The sequence below is a fragment of the Enhydra lutris genome, unplaced genomic scaffold, assembly GCF_002288905.1.
Source record: "Enhydra lutris kenyoni isolate GAN:26980312 unplaced genomic scaffold, ASM228890v2 scaffoldscaffold24, whole genome shotgun sequence".
Lineage (NCBI taxonomy): Eukaryota > Metazoa > Chordata > Mammalia > Carnivora > Mustelidae > Enhydra > Enhydra lutris.
Genome location: NW_019154108.1, coordinates 1357179 through 1376608, shown reverse-complemented (window position 1 = coordinate 1376608; position 19430 = coordinate 1357179). Strand labels below are relative to the sequence as shown.

The 19430-nt window shown below is 52.3% G+C and overlaps 1 protein-coding gene across 1 annotated transcript in view; it reads right to left on the bottom strand.

Annotated features, from left to right (window-relative positions):
- The window catches only part of LOC111150877 (ATPase Na+/K+ transporting subunit beta 1), a 23186-nt gene extending 4241 nt beyond the window's left edge, over positions 1-18945 (bottom strand). The window contains exons 1-4 of the mRNA XM_022508545.1: positions 18415-18945; positions 13930-14058; positions 2800-2955; positions 756-940 (exon numbers count right to left, since the gene is read on the bottom strand). Coding sequence (XP_022364253.1) covers positions 756-940; positions 2800-2955; positions 13930-14058; positions 18415-18511 — 567 coding nt within the window. The 5' untranslated portion in view covers positions 18512-18945. The remainder of the gene's footprint in view (positions 1-755; positions 941-2799; positions 2956-13929; positions 14059-18414) is intronic.
- Positions 18946-19430: the final 485 nt, after the last annotated feature.

The following is a 19430-nucleotide window of genomic DNA, read 5'->3' as shown; positions in this document are numbered from 1 at the left end:
CGCCGCCGGACAAGCCGTGTGCCTCGGGGGTCCCAGCTCACTGCCCGCTCAGGCGGCGAGAACACGCGAAGCCAACACCGCGCTTCCCCGAGCTCGGCCGGAATGGCCCGCAGCTTCCAGTTTTGCCATGAACTTGTCATTCAGTAAAAAACGAAAACCTGTGTCTTCAGATTACCAGACCTTTTTTAAAAAACTACTCTTGGGCTCCAGGAGAACCAAAACCTGAGCCTGTACATGCAGATAGTTCTGAAACTTGAAAATACCTTTTTCTAGGTTTATTGTCAAAGGGTTCACGTTCTAGAATGACATCATGGAAGCATTACGAACAGAGGGACCGCTGGGGGCTCGGTTGGTTAAGTGACTGCCTTTGGCTCAGGTCAGGATCCTGGAGTCGAGGATCAAGTCCCACATCGGTCTCCCTGCTCGGCAGGGAGCCTGCTTCTCCCTCTGACCCTCCCTTCTCACGCTCTCTCTAATAAATAAAATCTTTTAAAAAAATAAATAAAAGAACAGAGGCGCCGGACTTACTCGAGATCGTGGCTCTCTCAGAATTTCTCTTTAGAAAAGGAGATAAATGACCTAACTGTCCCGGTCCCCCAGGCAGATGCAGATGTCTCTGTTGTTACTCTACTGACTGGGATCGAAGTCATCACCGAGTTTACTCTAAATCTTTACAGACTTGCCTCATGCCAATCCGCTACCTCATCTGAAGGAGAAAGGCTCCTCTGCAGTGTAGGGTTTAAAGCACGACTTGCCTTAGGTTTGAAGCCCAGAACTCGGTTCAGCTTTATTAGGACGCAGGGTTTGCCCTCTTTGTAGCCATAGGATTCATCGTTTATTCCGGAGCAATTTCCCAACCACTCGAGCTTGAACCTGCAGACTTTTCGCTCTCCTCGTTCATTGTTGAATTCTCCTCGTTCTTTGATTTCGCTGGGCACATCTGGAAACAGAAAGCACGGTTTTCGCTGTGGAGCCATAGTCCCCTGGGCGCCACCAAGACAGGAGAGGGAGCTTTCTTCCAGCCCGTCCCAACCCGTGCTGCTCTGTGTCCGGAGCAAGGGTTCCCCACAAACCACCTCTGGTTCCCTTGCGGACATCAACACGGGGCTGTACCCCAGGCGATAGCTGCTGTGTGACCCCTCCCAGGGCTTCCAGGTACCAGAGGATCCACACATGATGTCTGGTCCAGAGCCACATTTCTCTTCTCTTAAATAACGGGTGAGTCGGTGACGTAGAAGACTGAGCAGAAACCTGGCCGCCCGTCATGAGCAGCCTCATCGACATGGGTCAGCTCCGGCTGAGCTCATTAACAGGGACATTGTGATTAGAAGGCAAATTAAAAGGACTGTCAATAATTTTCAGAACTGGCAGGTTTTTGGTCAGAACTGCCTAGCCATTGCTAGGCCACGGTCTCTGCCACTAACAAGCCTCTTAAATAGAGTAAAGAAAGAATTATTTTTTTCCTTTTCAGCCACCATTCAAGGTTTGAAATTTTTCTTATTTTTGTCTTTTCAAGCTCTGACTTCTTGCAAGCATTTGTTCAATCAAAAAAAATATTGTAGTATTCTTGATTCATACCTCATAACAAAGCCAGAGAGAGAATACAAGAAATAGAGAATTCAAGGTTAATACAAAGCACCCTGCAGGAAACTGAGGCAAATACCATAATTTTTATATATTTCTAAGGTCACAAAATAACTATTTTCCCTTTAAATGGTAAAGGGCCTCCATTCAGTTCATCTCCAGGGAAGCAATTCGCCCTAATGATCTTTCATACAAGCCTTTTAATTACTGCAAAAATGAAAACCTCATTGAAATCCTAATGAGAAATCTTAGGAAACAAACTGAGGGTTGCTGGAGGGAGAGGGCAGCTGGGTGATGGACACTGGGGAGGGTATATGCTATGGTGAGTGCTGTGAATTATGTAAGCCTGATGAATCACAGACCTGTGCCCCTGAAGCAAATAATACATTATATGTTAATAAAAAATAAAAAAATAAAAATAAAAAATAAAAAAATAAATTATTCTTTTCAGAATGACCTAAAATGGCAATCACCCCATATTATGATCAAGCAGACAGGGCCATGTGACGAACTGGTGTCGGTAAATGCTTGAACTGAGTCGGAAAGACTGAGGTCACCGCGTTACTCAGACATCTTGTCTCAGCAGGTCTGGAAACATGGCTGGATGGTGCACGAGGACAGAGATGTGTGTTCCCATCAGCGTTAATACACCCAAGAGCCACCTTTCCTTTACCGTTCCTTACTGAGATGCTGAGCGGCCTGGGACACAGTTCACGGTCCCTCCCAGCCGGGGGCAGGAAGGCTCTGCCCTGTCCAGAAGTCCTGCTTCCTCCATATCAGCGTAGCTGACAATGCCAAGAAGTGGTCCTAGTGAGAGAAAGGTCCTACACACTCTTCCACAGGAGAAGGGGGCAGGGGCGCGGGGAACAGAAATCTGGAAATATAAACAGTTGTAGTTCTCAAAAATCAATGGAGAACCATAGCAGTAACTGTGGTCTTTGAGTGTGAGTGGTAAAAGGCAAACGTGTCCAGGAGTGTTTTAAAGCAAGACACTTTCCAAATGCACATAATTGTAATACTTGAGGCTACTTTGTTTCTTCCATCAGATGCAAGCCTAAATCAGTCTTCTTGCTTTAAAACAAAATGAAAACTGTCCTCTCAATATGGCCAGACTTCCATCAATTATTTCAAGAGGATTTTTCGATCATTAAATAACAGATAGAAATGGGAAATAAGAATTAACCAGCCACAGACATCCAAAATGAGTCTACTTACTGCCACAGTCTTCAAAAATCATTTCATCTTTCTGGGCCGAATCTTTGTACTTCTCCAGGAACCTAACTATGTTGAGCACATACGCCTCGTAGCTCTTGGGGTCGTTAGGGCGAAAGGAGATTTCAGTCTTTTGGATCTGAGGAATCTGTGTTAATCCTAGACCAGACAGAAAGAACAACACAGAAAATCGTCAGTGGGAAGGTGTCTACCAAGATCATTCAAGCACGTTCTCCACGTACCAACATGCTTCCCCAATCCCACCTACTAAAAAGAAGGTTAAATTCTTGCTTCTCCTGTGGAGTCACTTCTCTGGCATTTAGATTAAGTGCCGGTGACAGTGTCTAACTATCATCATCTTTTTTACCCAGCAACACTTCAGGATGGGTAGTCTCTCCGTTTTATGAATGAAACTTCTTGCACGGAAAGGTTAAGTGCTTGGCCCAAGGTCACAGAGGAAGTAGCCGAACCAGGATTTCAACCCATGTATACTCCAAAGCCTGTTATCTTCCCAGTACGTCCATATGCTCATATTAAAAACGAACCACACAGCTAGCCAGCATTTCTTGCCGGTGGCCTTCCTTTCCCTAACTGCATGTAAGCCTTTGAGCACAGAGGCCTTTTATACTTTTGGAATGGGTTGACGACCTTTCCAAGCTCTACCAGACTCAAGGCTACTCAACAGAGACATTCCTTTGGATCGTGAACCCAAACTGGATGAAATGGGATTTATGTACAGTTACCGTTGCTGCTTTCCATTCTAAAAGCAAGTCAAGGGTCAGCCAGTATAAAATTCAAAGTATGACTACCTTGGATTTTCACTCTTTAATCAACATTTTAGATTCTTTAATTTTTATATGCCTCTATCACCACAAGATTTCCTGGCTAGGATTTGCACACCACACAGCACTACACAGGAGCGCCGGGGGAGGCCTGACCATGGCCTTCTAGTCTCGGATGCTAGGTAAGACCCAAGTTGCCTGGTTACATTTAAATTTCAGATAAACCATGAATCAATTTTTACAGAAGTATGTCCTGTGTAATACTCAGATGTATTTCTGTAAAAATCAACTCATGGTCTACCTGAGAGTTAAATTTAATTAGGCGTCTTGTATTTTATTTGCTAAACTGCACGACCCTATTCTAATCCGATTCCAGACGCGCCCACTTTGTGTCGGGCACAGAAGGCGGCTCACGCCCGCGGCCCTTTGCCTTCAGCGAGGAGCGCATTAAACCTGCTGCCCCGTGGGCCCCACCCCAGACCTGCCAAGTCAGAACCACTACAGACGGGAGTCGAGAATCTCTACATGAATGAGCTTGAAGGGTTCCCTGAGCACTCCTGGTTTGAGAACCAGTGCTCTGGGGCCAGAAGCGGAGACCAGCAATAGTGATGCCAACATGACGAAGACATGGACATAAAAATCAGGCTCGGGTTGGGGCTGGGATCAATGGCATCTTTTATCTAGTGATTAAGGATGGCTCTGAGCTTCAAACATGGTTAAACAACATGAGCAGCCCAGCTCTGGGGGCTCGATGGGCAAGTTCTGCGGCGCTTGCTGTTCCCTAGAAGAAGGGAGAAGACGGGGATGAAGACAAAGAACGGGAGGGGCTGGAACCAGGCAGAGGGGCTGCCCCAGAAGCACGACTTCACGGGTGACCTGAAGAATCATCTGAGACAGGATCACGTAGGAACTGAGGAATCCAAGGGAAAAAAGCGTCAGCAATGACGGAGAGGAGCCATGGAAAGGGGAGATAGCGGGATTTGCACTTACAAAAATGATCAGTTAAAAATAAACAAGGTTAGTACAATTAAAAATATTTTAGATGCTCACTAACCCTAGAAAATTGTACGACTAAAGCAATTTAAGTACAGCCTGAACAATCTTTTTCGACATTTAAGTCAGAAAATTGGCATTGTGACCATTTGTAGCACAAGGAGACGATAAATAAAAATGACAGACACCTGCGAAAACAAAACAAAAGTGAGTAGAACTTTCCACTGGGATTTCATGCCTGAGGAAGTATGGAAAACAGCCACTGAAATGGGGAAGGCCAAGGGGGGCCAGGGAGGGTGCGTTCTGGTTTGACTTAGAAACTAGATGTTTAAGTCAAGGTGACACGCCTGGACCTGTGAAGAGCAGGGGAAGGCTCCAGGCCAGAGTCTCACGGAACCCGGGAGGACGGGCTGTTTTCCTAGAATAACCCGGGAAGCGGCAGAGAACGGAGCCGGACGGGCGTCCACACCAGAGCGCACGGGGAGAGCCCGGGCGGGGCAGCCAGGGACGCCGGAGGCAAAGGCCTGCAAAGTCCGTGGCGCCGGCTTGCCGGGTCCCTCTCAGGGACCCCATGTGGCCGGAGCGGGAGCCGAAACGCACTAGCGGCATCTATGTGTGCGGCGCGAGGGGGGCGCCGGGCTCGCGAAGGCAGGAGGCGGCCGGAAAGCCGGACGAGAGCAGACCCGGTCCTCAGGAAGCAGGACGCGCACTCACCAGCCTTCCAGAAGCGGGAAGAGGCTGCCGGCCGCCCTCGGAGACAGCAGCAGGATCAGCGGCGATCACGCTACAGTCCCTCAGCTGAGCGGGCGACACGGACAAAACCAAAATGCTAGCAAAGGGTCGGCGAGCCCGGGTGAGATCCGGAGAGCCTCACCCAGTGAGTTTAAAAGACGAAGGTGAACCTAGAAGGTCACGTTAGAGGAACACGGCGGGACCTCAACCTCGAGGTGAGTGTCCGGCTTCAGCTGTCCGGGGGCCCCTCCCAAATTCTCTCTTCCCGTGGCCGGCCGAGGACCCAGCTGCCATCTCCCGGACTGGGTGACGTGCTCCTCAGACTCTCCCAGAGCAAAAGGGACAGTGGGAAGAGGAGGTGGCATTACGCAGAGTGCTTTTCAGTCCCTTGAGCTACCAAGTCCAAGTTCTCTGCTATTAAAAGTGGCCGGGTGACACGTGTGAGACCCCAAAGCATCAGCAACCCTGAGTCAGGCACGTGGGTTCTTATGAGAAGTGGGTCCTTCGGGAGCCTGAGAACTGTGGCCCGAGCGGAGTTCCCGCCCACCCAGAGACAAACACCGGAGTCCCATCAGCAAGCGCCTCTGCGGTGAAGAACCTGAGTTACGGAAACAGTAGGCGTTATTACTGCACACACAACGGTGCCACTGGCCCAGGGAAGCTCTACACAGTTGGCCTTGCGTCTCTCTAGATTGGGCAAAGAAGAAATAATGAAAACCAAGTAACGGAATCACACCAATTTCTGCCCGAGAGCCCGAACCCCCCCAGTAAGGACGGCTCACAGCCCAAGGCGCACGGAGCCTGTACGTTACTACGGGAGAGAAACGCAGCTTGAAGATGCCTGGAGAATCGTGCCTGTGTTCTGTGCAGAGACGCATCAGAAAGTGAGAGACCGAGAAACCAAGAGTAAAAGAGACAGCTAAGCCTAGGGTCTTAGAGCCCTCGGACCTGCTGAGCTGGATTAGACCTTGAGCCAAGGCCACTACCGTGTCCTTTCCACTTGAAGTGATGCAGAACGTTGGGAGAGGGAGCCCCGGAATGACAGACCAACCCCAGGAAGGTCAGCCATGCCTTCCTGTCTGCTGAAGTTTACCACTGGGGTCTCTGAAGGATCTTGAAGGTGTAACTACCATAAGCCTTCATGACCCTCCTTTTAAGACACCCAACTTCTGGTCCCAAGACGGCTTCCAGAAAAAGCAGCAAGCATGGTTTGTGTTCCAGGCATGCCATCAGCTCCTCTCTCTAAACCCTCACCTACGGAGCACATACACACATAAATACCGAGGAGCCACCCCAATGTCGGGTTTGGGCACAGCCCCCTCGGTGAGCACGTCTGCTCTCCTCGCCCATGTCTGGGCAAGGTCTCACTCCATCCCCCACCAACTCTGCCTCCCCTTTTCTTCATCCAGAGCCTTCTGGCCTGAGTTCTCTTCCTGGAAACTCTCAGAGATCAATCCCCTCGCCTGTTCTGCTCAGGATCACCTTAATTAGGAAAGTTCTCAGATGAGATCTTCTCCAAGCCATTAGGAAAATTCCTCTCTTCAAAAGTAATTTCCCTAAAGCAATTAGATACATTCGAGAGGCAGATGAAGGACCCTTGATCAGATATCTGATCATTTACTTCCATTATCAGACTCACAGGAAAAGACAGAAAGGAACAAGATCAGATGTGGAAACTTTATTATCTGGAGGCCACAGAGATTTCTGCAACTGTGACACTCTTCCAGGGCTATACAAATCCCACCTTGGGGACTGGCACCCTCATCAGTTGTGTTCACACGGGACTAGATACATCCGCTAGTCCCTCTCTACTCTGCCCACTCCATAAAGCTGTGGGTCAGGATTTAGACAAGGATGAGCTTTCTTTCCAGTGGTAACTCCCAGAGGCCAAAGATAGCAGAACACCCAATCACTGGCTTGTGGTCTCAAGTTATATTCCAGGAAACAGATATAACCTTTTGCCTCGCCAGTGTTCTGAACTTGAACTGACATTCACCAGGCCAAGTTCTACACAGCTTTGCCCTAATAGGGCCATTTGCCTTAAATTACGTTTCACTTTTTATTTAAGAAAACCACCTAAGCAGACTGAAATCATAACTTGGATATGTGACATTTTAGTATTGGGTTTGTAATGAGGACATCATCTTTACAGAGAATTTGGAGTAAAACAGAACAAAACAAAAACCTCTTTGGCTTTCAGTTGCTTCTTATAGTTACATTTGCCTTTCCTTTGTCCTTGGTCCCCCATCTCTTGAGAAACTCAATTTTTGGCTTTAGTCGGCATTATAGCAGGAGGGGGAACTAGCCAGTAAAAGAGGAAGGGAAAAAGAAAGGAAAGGCTTTTCACTAAGAAATACATCGTGTCCAATTGGGTTTACAATGTAGCAAGTTTATAATTCCTCAATTTACTTGTGAGTCTGAAATATTGAAACCAGAACATGGCCATTGTAACCTTCTAACAGTTACTCAGCTGAATCCCAAAGCACAGCTGCTTGTTCGACATTTAATACGCCCCCCAAGTCCCCAGGCCAGATTCTCTAAATAGGCATCATTTTCCACAGAAACCTCCAGGAGGGCACCCACGATGACTAAGAAGGGCACCCAAGGCAAAGAAACACAAATGTAGGCATGCACACAGCACCCCATACACATATCTCCTGCACAGTCCACGTTGCAAAGTAATTTGCAATTAAAAACATTTGGAGGTATGATTTTATAGAACCTCATACACATCTATGTGTACAGAGATAGACATATACACCATGCACGCGTGCGCACACACACACACAACTTTTCCCCTTTAAGTGCCACTAAGATATCTATGAGTTTTTGTTTTTCATTATTTTACCTCTGCAAGAATAGGATCAACTTACCTAACAAATATAGGGAGGGCACAGGAAAAAAGGTGCCTCTGAGCTTTCTGGAAAGAAGCAGGGTTTTCTGCCTCACCTTGGGCTGTAGGCTCAGCTTCTGAGGAACGGTTGGATTTTCTCCTTGGTCTAGCTGATGTTCAACGACCCCTGGTGTATGGAAATCTCTTCTTCTGTCTGAGCTAAATGCCACATGCTTTGGTTGAAGGCCCTTCCCTGTTTTTGGAATTAGCCTTCATCACCATTATCAGACTTTGACCTACAGTGTTGTATTCATTTTCAGGTGAGCAGAGGAAGCATAATTTGGTTCAGGGGGTCAATCTCAGAGGTCCCCTAATTTCACAGGGACCTATCTTTAGATATTTTCCTACAGCTCATAATTATGCTTATTCCTGATAAAAGATACCACTTTTACAATGGGAAAATATAAGCAAATGGCCAAACCCTACCATTTTACATTAAGCTTTTCTGTTCAAGGCTAAATGGAAGGACAACCATATACAGTAAATACGGAACATAACATTTGCTAAGTGATCGATAACCTCATACATATTCGATAATGTCTCTTCGTGGGAAAAGCATAGCTTTTCCAGCTGGAAGCCACTAGATAACAGACATCCCTATTCTCCTTCATCTCCTCAGCTTCTCTCTAGTCCTGGCTGTGTCAGACGGGCCCTGCGGTGGGCTGATCACTAGAATAAGCACACCGAGAAGCCACAGGCATCAGGGCCCCATCCGACGTCACCACAGCACACACACGCTGGCACGCCAATGCTCCTTCTACAACATCTTCCTCGACAAAGACCTCTCAAAGAAATTTCACAGATTTAGCATTTTTCCCCATTACCCCTCCAAGCATGGAATTTGTTACCCAGTCCCAGGTGTCAGAGGCCTCTGCTCTGCTCACTTACCACAAAGGAGCCCCCAGAGTAAGACTCATTTTTCTGGGACTCCAGGAACATCGCTAAGTTAATCATGAGGCTTCCTGTGTCCCCAAGAGCTAACTGATTAGTTTTATCTTGGTCTTTACAAAGGAAGAAATAGCCACATGGGCTGGTGAGCTGCGGACGCCACACAGCGGGGCTGGCGCTCTCTGAAGAATGAGAAAATCCCAACAGCAACCAGGCGAGCCCAACAAGAGCCACAGAGTCCGGGAGTGAGCTGGCAGGAGCCCTCTGAGGCTGGGGAGGGAGGAGGAGGGAGAATGTGGGAGGCAGCAGGCCTGGGGAGCACTGAGCCTTTAGCACGTCAGCTCAGAGTACAAATCAGAGGGATCGAATGGAAACAGCAAAGGAAAGGGAAAACAAAAGCAAAACCAAAAACACCCAACAGGCACTTTGAAATAACAATCCCTCCAGCGTAGAAGGAAGCCCAACGTTTCCAATTCTCCCTTTGAAATGTGAGAGTATTGCAAGCAACGGTTTGAGAAACTAGGCACCTGCGACAGATGTAAGAATTTTGCTTAAGGGGCGTCTGGGTGGCTCAGTGGGTTAAAGCCTCTGCGTTTGGCTCAGATCATGATCCCAGAGTCCTGGGATCGAGCCCCACATTGGGCTCTCTGCTCATGGCAAGCCTGCTCCCCCCTCTCTCTCTGCCTGTCTCTCTGCCTGCTTGTGATCTCTGTCAAATAAATAAAATCTTAAAAAAAAAAAAAGAATTTTGCTTAATTCCGCCTAGATTCGAACTGCAACGCCTCGTACCCTAACAGAAGACAGGATCCTCCCTCGCACAGTCAAGAGGAGACCGAAACTGCTGGTGCGGCGGCGGCCTGCAGGGCTGCACCCCAGCCCTCCCTCCTCAAGTCTGGTTTCCTTGCAGTATGATCACGAGTTTTGTTTTTTTTTTTTTAATTTTAGAGCGAGCAAGTGAGCAGGGGAGGGGCAGGGCAGGGAGAGGGAGGGAGTCTCAAGCAGGCGCTGCGCTGGGCGTGCAGCAGGACTGGGGCTCGACCTCACAACCCCGAGACCAAGACCCGGGCGGAGACGAAGTCGGACGCTCCGAAGGTAGGAAGCTCTGAGTGGGCGTCCTGCCCACACGGTGCGGCTTCCGTCCGGACAGAACCCGAAGCAACACGCGACTCAGGAGCAAGGCCGGGGCGCACTCAGAGCTGCTCGGCGGGAAGCGAGGCAGCTGCCATCTCCCTGGGGGCCAATGACGCGCAGGGACCGTGCTGTCACCCCCCTGGGGCTCAGCGATGGCGGCCGGGGAGGGCAGTGCCCCCCTCCAGGTCCGGCCGTGAGCAGGCGGGAGATGTGGCCTCCGGGCCTTCCCAAGGAGGGTCCACCATGGAGCGCGCCTGGCGCGGCTGACCCGGCCGGTGTGGGTGTTAACGGGACAGACTGCACGACAAATACGGTGTCACTCACATTTATTTAAAATATCTTCAAGCATGTGTCCTAATCCAGCTTCTCCCAAATGCTTTCCGTGGTGAAGCCGAGAGGCTGTTCACCTTGTGCACAACCACCGAGTGTGCGAGCCCTGCTGCGCTGTCCGAGGCCCCGGTGCAGAAACACGGGGTTCGGTCCCGGGAACCGAACCGCGCCCTCCGCTGCAAGGAGAGAGGTGGCTGCTGACAGCCCTTTGCTTCATGCCATTAGCTTGGCCACTGTCCGCTCCCACCCGCCTCCCATCCCGTGACATCCACACGGCACGGCGCCCATTCCGCAGACGGGACGACGGAGGCCTCGCGCGGCCCGCCGGGCACGGACGGTGCGGACGGTGTCCAGCTCCCGCCTGCTCACGCGGCTTCATGGCGGACACGCGTGCAGTGGCTCACGAGCCCGGGGCTCTCATATTCACATTAAGCCACGTCACACGGCCAACAAACAACCATCCGTGACCCATAGAACGATTTGTCGGTTTCTGTCACAGCAGAGGTGCTGGCCCTGTGCCCTTGGGGCTGCAGGGCGACCTGTGCCATCGTCCCAGAGCCATGGGGACTGTCAGGAAGATCACGGCCCCCAACGCCACCAGCACTCAGGCCCATAAACTGCTCCTTAGGCTTTTTTTCTCCCCCTTAAATTTCCCTTCCATTTTGTGACTTAGTCCGTTCTCAGAGACCTTCCTGTTCAGCCCACCTGCTTACCCAGTACCACAGACAGACCCAAACGGACTGCACCACCGCCGCTGTTCGAGGCGGACACCTTTGCACACTCTGTTCAGCAGAGATCTAGCTACCAGGTGTACAAAATGCAGTGCATCCCCAGTCAGGCCGGGTCTGTACCCGCGCCCCCAGTTCAGCTACTAACGACATCACCGAACCTTCCACTAGGTAGCTTCATCTGACTGAGACATGCAAGTCCCCCCACCCCCCGCCACTCACAAACGTGGAAGCTTGGAGACACGACATGCAGTGGCTGAGGTGTGCCTCCACAGTGTGCTCGGTCTGCAGAGAGAGGGCACGGCCCACCCATGCTCTTGACAGACGACAAGAGCGAGGGCCCAGTGAGGGGCCTTCAGAGCATCTAGGGACAGTCCCGGGCTGCAATTCATGGCTCTGCTCACCTGACCCCCCTGCTCCAAGGCCACCAGCTTTTCAAATGACAGTCACGTCCCTTGGGAGGGTGAGAGCACAGTGGCCTCTGCCCAGACTCTCCTGGCAAGGTGGTGACAAGAGGAGGAGGAGAAAGAGACATAACGAAGACAAAGAACCCAGGCAGCAGGACGGGGGGAGCTGAGGAAGCGCTTCTCCTGCGACTCGGGCCGAAGCAGGAGCGCATACTTCCACGATGAGACACCAGCATTCCTCTGAGAAGCGACGGTTTGTCAGGTCAGTCCAACGGCTAAGGACACTAAATATAGGTACTGAGAATGTGTCTTTTAGGAAGGGGCTGGGAGGAAGGGGAGGGAGGCTGGGAGAGGGGGCTGGCAGGGCTGAGCACCTCCACCAGGTCTTCTAGGCAAGGTCACTGGCAAGTCCCCACTTAAAAGGTCTGGCACTTCAGCCTTTTCTTTTTTTAGCCTTTTCTCTTTGAAAGTGGAATTGCCCTTTCTGCAAAGAACACGAAGAAAATTTTTACTTTTATTAAAGGCTGCCCCCCACAGTTTGGAGAGACAAGAAGCAACGCTTTACATCTAGGAAGTTAAACGCCTGACTCTTCAGTCACCCTTGGCTTTGAGCGTAAGAATTTTTATGATGCGGCATCATGATTCAAGAACAGCTTTTCAATGGCTAAACAAGAGGAAAATAAAGATTGACACAAACATGATGACGTCTACTCACACCGCCTCCAAAATCTAACAGGAAAGGACACACCAGGCTTCACGGTCACAAAGCCAGCGTCCAGTCTGTTTACTCAAGGTGCCGCATGCTCTGTGCACGCGGAGAGTTTCTGCTTCAGCCTTCCCAGAGACCCGCCTCTTTGGGGAACTACTTGCTGGGAACTGTGGATCATTAACCAGGTTGAAGTTGTTTTATATACTTACATGTTTGTTTTCTTCCCCCCATTCCCAAAATCCCCTAGATCTAAGTTTACCTGGCAATGCTCAGGGTTTCCTTACAGTGGAGGACCATGGGGCCTGGGGCCAGGGAACCATGCTCGCCACCTCCATACTCCGAAGATTTTCCTCGGGGTCTCTCACACTGGAGCCAGGAGACAGAGCAAGCTTGTGACAAGTGGCCACACTTGAGCGAGGCTGCCGGCCCGGTGCCTGTGGTCAAAGCTGCTTAGTGCCATGAAGACGACCTCAAGATTGTCACCTAAATACAGCTGTTACGAAACCACTGCCAGGGAAAGTGGAGAGGGACACGTCATCGCCACCCCCAGTGGCAGCCTCAAGGTCATTCATAATGCAAGAACCCGGAACTTATGCAACATCTCCTGTCTCTAGGTCCTCCTGACAATGAATTTTACAAGAGCCAGCGACCACGACCAGGTCGACAACTGCCCTGCCGCCCTGCCCTTCTGTCGGCCTCAGGCGTCAAGGGCAGTGGGCTTTCCCTGGGGGGTCAGTGACTGGAATGGACGCGCACAGCTGCGCACGAGGTGCATGTCGCTCAACAGTGACAGCACCCAGATCACAGCAGGGTGCTCTTGTGGCATTTTCTTCCTTCTGGGGTGACCTCTCTTGATCATCCAAGTTTTCAGAGCTCAAAGAGACAGCAGAACTGCAAAATGGGTCTAGAAAGCCGAAAGGTGAGAGTCCTACGAAGCCAGCGGGCATGAATGCTGAGACAGGAGAAGCTACTGCCGCTGTTGGAGGTTAAACTAAGCCAGTTCAGCAGCCGGTGGGAGAGCGGACTCCTGAAGCCACGGCTCCTCTCCCGTGAGTAATCGGCCATGTCAGAGCTTCTCATCATCCCTAAAAATAACTTCATCTCTCAAAACAGGAGCTGAAGTGGCTTTTTTTTTTTTTTTAAAGGATTTGCTTGAGTCACAGGCCCCTCGAGAAAGTGAAAGATGTGCCTGAGCTGGAACGGCCCTGTGGCGACCCCGCGAAGCAACCCCCTGGGCAGTGAGGGCGCCTCATCGCGAGTCGCAGGCTGGTGGGTGCAGGCTCGGGTGCGGGGGAGACCAGGGCTCTTCGCCCTCGCTGCAGAGCTGTGATGCCAAGACATCTGCGGCGCCTGCAATGCGGGCAGGAGAGCCGCCGCCATCGTGAGCAGGTCCCGCTTCTCCTAGGAAAACAGGCTCCATCTAATCCTGCATTACAGGCAGTTCTCAGAAAAGTGGCTTCTTTTTTTTTTTTTTTTTTTTTTGAGTGAAAAAGTGACACCCATTTTACCTCCGAAGAACTGAACGTGTTGACCCTGTTACCTGGGGGGGCCACGCGGTCCTGGTAGGTGGGCTTGAACTCGCTGATGGTGAGCAGCATCACCTGGATGGTTCCGATGAAGATGCCGGCCAGGCAGCCGTAGAATATCACGTAGAACAGGAGGATCTTAACTGCAGGGAGCACAGACAGAAACAGAAGGCTGTGACACAGGCACGCTCTGGAATGAAAGGCTCATCTTCTCAGAGACCAAGGGGCTTCCTTCCTGGCTTCCCCTCCAGCCTGTCTTCAGAGCCTCCTTTCCCAACACCGACCCAGAGCGTGAACCACATTCCTGCATGATGGGGTAAAATCAGAGACGGGCAGTTCCCTGTTACAGTGTGTGACTCTGTGTGTGTGTGTGTGTGTGTGTGTTGGGGCCAGGTAAGGGTAAGAGGAATGTTCGTCCAGAACAAAGATTATTTACAGGACATAATTTCACTGTCTAAGTAAAAAAATTTTCACGAAGATCACCAACAAAATCTAGGACCATGTTAGTGGGCTTACGCAACGCATCACACATCTGACCATATACTCCCTTAGAGGCAGGTTTTCTTGCCTTGTTGGTCCCCTGATATTTCAGTACTACATACAGGCCAAACTCTGCTGCTTCTCCAAACGTTAGGATGCCTGCGAGTTTTTATGCTGGGCCAAAGCAACGAATGCCGAGAAACCCCAGGAAGCTCTTCGGCTCCTTTGTATCGCAAACCGCCCCCCCCCCACCCGTGACATGTATCAGACACTGAGCACACACTGTGTTTTCCTTTAGGGGCACCAAACAAGGGCAAAACAAAGGGAAATCTTATAGTCAAAATGACAGGCATAATTTTTATTTCATCTTCTGACCGGACGCGGAATATGGACTGGCTTGATGAGCTGCAGCCCCCCCCCCGCCCCCTACAGCTAGCTGGAGAGCAGGACGTCAGCTGAGCTGGCTACAAAAGCAAAAAACACAAAAAGCTAAGCACCACGAAGCACAGGGACGGGAATGAGGCTATCAGTTACTGGTTTACGAGGATTATCTCCCCGATTAGCCGCACGGTAACAGGCTGTACTAGGCATCGCCCTGCAGCCTGGTGCCAGCCACAACTCCCAGTGAACGCAAGAACGGGAGCGAGTGAACCGTGAGGTTATCGAGTCTGAAACAGGACTGCACGAAGGAGCCTTAGGGTTACTTCTAAAAAGCTCCAGATTGCAGTAAATGCTGCGGTCCTGGGGGTCAAAAGTACAGAACAAAAGATCACTGAAACGCAGTGTCCCGGTGCATGGTGGAGGGACAGAGGGAGAGTGGGCGCGCTGTGGCAGGAAGGAGACAGATTGCCTTTGGCAAGCATTGAAGCAAACACATGGTTCAGGGAAACCGTGCTATAAACGCAGTAAAACAAGCACATAAGACCAAAATGCTTAATCATAACCCCTTTCTTCCCCTATCCAGAAAAAAAAAAAAAAGGAAAAAAGCCAGGCCAGGAGCCAAAGATATGGAAAACTGAGCGACTGCAGAATCCAGAACCACAGCTGCGCAGCTCAGTCCATCACTGCCTCCCGGCAGGCCAAGGGTTAACTGCCGCATTCTGTATCCAAGTAGCAGTAGGCAAACGGCAGGGCTGTGACGTCAAGAGATCTGGAAAATTTTTCCAGTGAAGGCTCCTAAGAGGTGCGAGAGTTGGTGGTAGAACACGGTGAGAAAGGAACTGTTGTGACCTGTGTTTTGTGCACCCCCCACCTTGTCTCGGTACTTAGCTTAACCACACTTGGCTCCTCCAACAACCAGAGCATTTTTACACTCATTCCTTGGACTCCAGATACCTAATTCTAACAGCTTAAGAAGGTACATAATTGAGGCGATAATTGAAAATACAAACAGAGCAGTGGAAAAATCAGTCCTTTCGCAAGCATGCTGATTAAAGCTGAATGAGACACAGCCTTTCCATTCTGCCTGACACCATAGCCTAAGAGAAGTGAGGGATCTTTCTCTTTTGCTTCAAGATGTTCCTTAGCAAAATCTCCCCAGTGACAGCTGAGAGGTCAGCTGGTTAGAGGACTGTGAACTCAGCAGGACCTATGCACTGGGCTCACCAACACAGATCACCAGGGGCTGCTCAAAGAAAAAAGCCAGACAAATTGTACCAACCAGCCAGGGTGGCACGGAGGGTAAATTTAGAGGATTTTTTTTTTTTTTTGGTACTCTTCAGCAATTTTTCTTCCTTTAAAAAAAAATGCAAGTAATATGGAGGTTTTCCAGTTAGAAGAAAAAGTGAGTACCCTTCAAAAAGGGTCACAGGCAAAAGGAAAGATTGGCCTCCTGGCCCAGCAGTAACCCTAACAGAAATCTACCAACGCCTGCATTAACTCAATACAAAGGTGGAAACCACAGGTGATTTGCATGCTGCCATTTCTCCAGCAGGTGACAGGCAAGGCTCCTGCGTCCATCTTGGTGAAAATCTACCTATAAGCAAAACTGAGCCAAGGGCAACCTGCCCTCGTCCCAAGGGCATCCATGTTGGGCCCAGTGCTGGAAAGGGAGCATTTCCCCTCAGGAGACAGCAACTGCTATCAGTCTCTCTGCTCAGAGAGGGTGTCGTTTCTTACATTGCCAGAGAAGAGGAGACAGATGAGCTCAAGGCAAAACCTGAATTGTTAGCCCAGCACCTGCACCTTGGAAAAGAGAAGCAACCAGACAAGCACACCCATCCTGACGTCTGCGTTCATTAATCCGTGTCTTGGGACCCTGCTGAATGTGGTATCAAGGCACCAATATTAATACACACACGCGCCTTCTCTCACATACGGAGGTGCTGCCCCATTACATGTCAGCTTAAGGAATAGGTCTTCCTATACTGCCTTACCTTCTAAAGCAAATTATTATTCTGAAATTGGAACAAGGAAAGAAACCTATTTTATGAGAGAGGAAAACACCAGAGGACAAATTTCACAATATGCCTGGAATCCAGGCAGCCCCAGGCCCATGACAAGGCTGGGAACAGATCAACAGGGCTGGAGCCTCCCTGTGCATCTGGGAGAAGGGGGCCCGTTCGGCAGCGCACCCCCCAGGCCTCACCCAAGTTATGAGGAGCTGCCAGGAGATCGCTCTGGCCAGGGGCTGTTCACCCTACACACACCCCGAGTTCTTCAGGTTTTCCCTTCCATGGTGAGAAAACCGAGAGCTATCTTTATGCATGAGAAACTACGGTAGGAATCGTACTGAATAACACAGGCTCCCCAAAATAAAATATAAAATACGAGCCAAAAACCATCACTTGAAAGACCTACATTTAACACGATTCAGGAATACCTATGCTTTCCTGTAATACCTTGGAATGCTATTTCACCTTGACTAACCTTGAAGTGTGATGCATTTTTAACCCTTTATTTTCCAATCAAGAGAGACCCACTAAGGGCTGCATTTTTTTTTTCTCTGCAAGAATCATATATGCTAGCTTCTTCCAATTCAAAATGTCAGCCAAGCATTATTTCCCTGACTCATTCTGCTGTGATGGCCACAGATCCTCCCAGTCAGGAATACTGCATCAGCCCCTAGCCAGCACTCCCCCCCGGAGCTGCAGTGGTGGTGCTAGCGACCGCGGTGATGATGATGGTGAGGAGGATATTAGAGAAGGGGGGGCAGTGATGCAGGAGGGGGAGTTCCCTTCTCTCCCTTCCGCAGTCACGACTCTTACAGATGTGCCTACAACTCTGCCCTTCAAAATGACCTTTAAAAAAAAAGTCACCCTTCCGGTGAAAGGAGGCGGAAAACAAGGTATCTAATTTTCAATGAGGGAAAAAAAAATTCCATCCAGCCAAGCAACAGGCTGCCCCGAACCCTGTAGGGTGAGCTGCATCTACCTTTATGCCGTTTATTTCTTTGACTAACCCTTCCCTGTAATCGAGCCAAACTACTTGTTCCGCATCTGTGTGCAGCCGCTGAAAACACCCAGACCTCACCACGTTCCCGGGGCCTCCTGGGCCCCTTGCAAGGACTCTAGGGGAGGTCACTGGGGGACTCTGGAGAGCAGGGAACACTGCGGTGTGGATGGATCCCGCCACCCCCACCCCGCGCCTTTGGAGGTACATTTGGGCTAGAAAGGGCTGGATGACACAACGTCGCCTGCATCCGACCCGATCACCCCCAGGAGGTTCCCTCGTAGCCTCAAACCTCAGTTGTTAGGGCTCGGGCAGGACTACAGGGAGAGGCGCATCTAGTCTCCCGGAGCCGACCGTTCCCGGGAGGGAAGGGCTCGAGCGATGCTCCGACCGACCGCAAAGGAGCCAGACAAGAACTCGGCGTCCACGGAAGCCCCCGCCGGCGCGCGCCCGCGCCCGCGCCCGCGTCCGCGCCCACCCCGGGGGCGCCGCAGTCCGCAGCGACGACAGCGCCCGCGGCCGACCCCGCTCCGTGCCGGGCGGCCGGGGCTCGCGGAGCGGTGCGCGGAGCCGCGCGGGGTGCGAAGGGCCGGCCCGGGCGCTGCGAGCGCGCGGCGGCCCCTACTTACACCAGCTGCCGCCGGTCCTGCCCAGAAACTCCTTCTTCTCCGAGTTCCAGATGAACTTCTTCCAGCCGCCCTCCTCCTTGGCTTTCCCGCGGGCCATGGCGGCGGCTCAGCGGCGGCCGCGGCGCTGCGGTGGTGAGTGCGGCGCGCGCTCGCGTGCTCGGGCGCTGACGGCCCCGGCCCGGCTCTCCGCAGGCTGCTCCGGCCGCTGCCGCTGCGGCTCTCCGAGTGCCAGACGCGCGCCGGCGGGGCAGAGGCAGGAGCGGGAGGAGGGGGAGGCGGCGGCGGGGGCGGAGGGCGGAGGGAGGGGCGCCGGCTGCGCGGCTCCGAGCCCCGCACCTATCGGCGGGCGCGCGGCCGCTCGCGGGCTCTGCTCGGTCCGCACGCGCTCCCCTGGCCCTGCGGGTTCGGGCGCGCGGCGACGGCTGCGGCTGCGGCTGCGGGGCCCCTGGGGCGCTCGCTCGCCCCCGCCTCCTGGGACCTCTGCAGAGGCGGCCGGGGGCAGGAGACGGCGGCGAGGACGGACAGACGGACCGCGCGCCGGGCCCTCCGCGCCGCCGGGAGCCGAGAAGCTGGCCCGAGCGCACGCCCCACCTTTACATATACCGCGCCCGGGCGGCCCTCGGCCCCGCCCACAGCGGCCCGGGCGGCCAATCGCGGGGGGCGGGGGGCGGGGCCTAGGGCCCGAAGGGGCGGGCGCGGGGCCGGCACAAAGGAGCCGCGGCGGCGGGAGGGGCGGGCTGGGCAGCGGGGGCGCGGGGGGCGGGGGCGCGGCGGCGCGCGCGCAGGCGACCCCGCGCAGCCCCTTCCGCGCTCGCGGTGGCTCGCAGGCCCTCCTCTGCGGTGGTGCGGGGCACCGCACCTGCGTCGCGCGGCGCCAGCCGGACGCCCGGGGCCCGCGGCCCAGCCGCCCCGACCCGATCCCCCACCCCGGCCCTCTCGCTGCCGCGCGCCGCCCGTCTCCCTCCGCCGCAGGCCCACCCCTCGGAGGCCCTGCAGGGGTGGGGGAAGGTCACTCG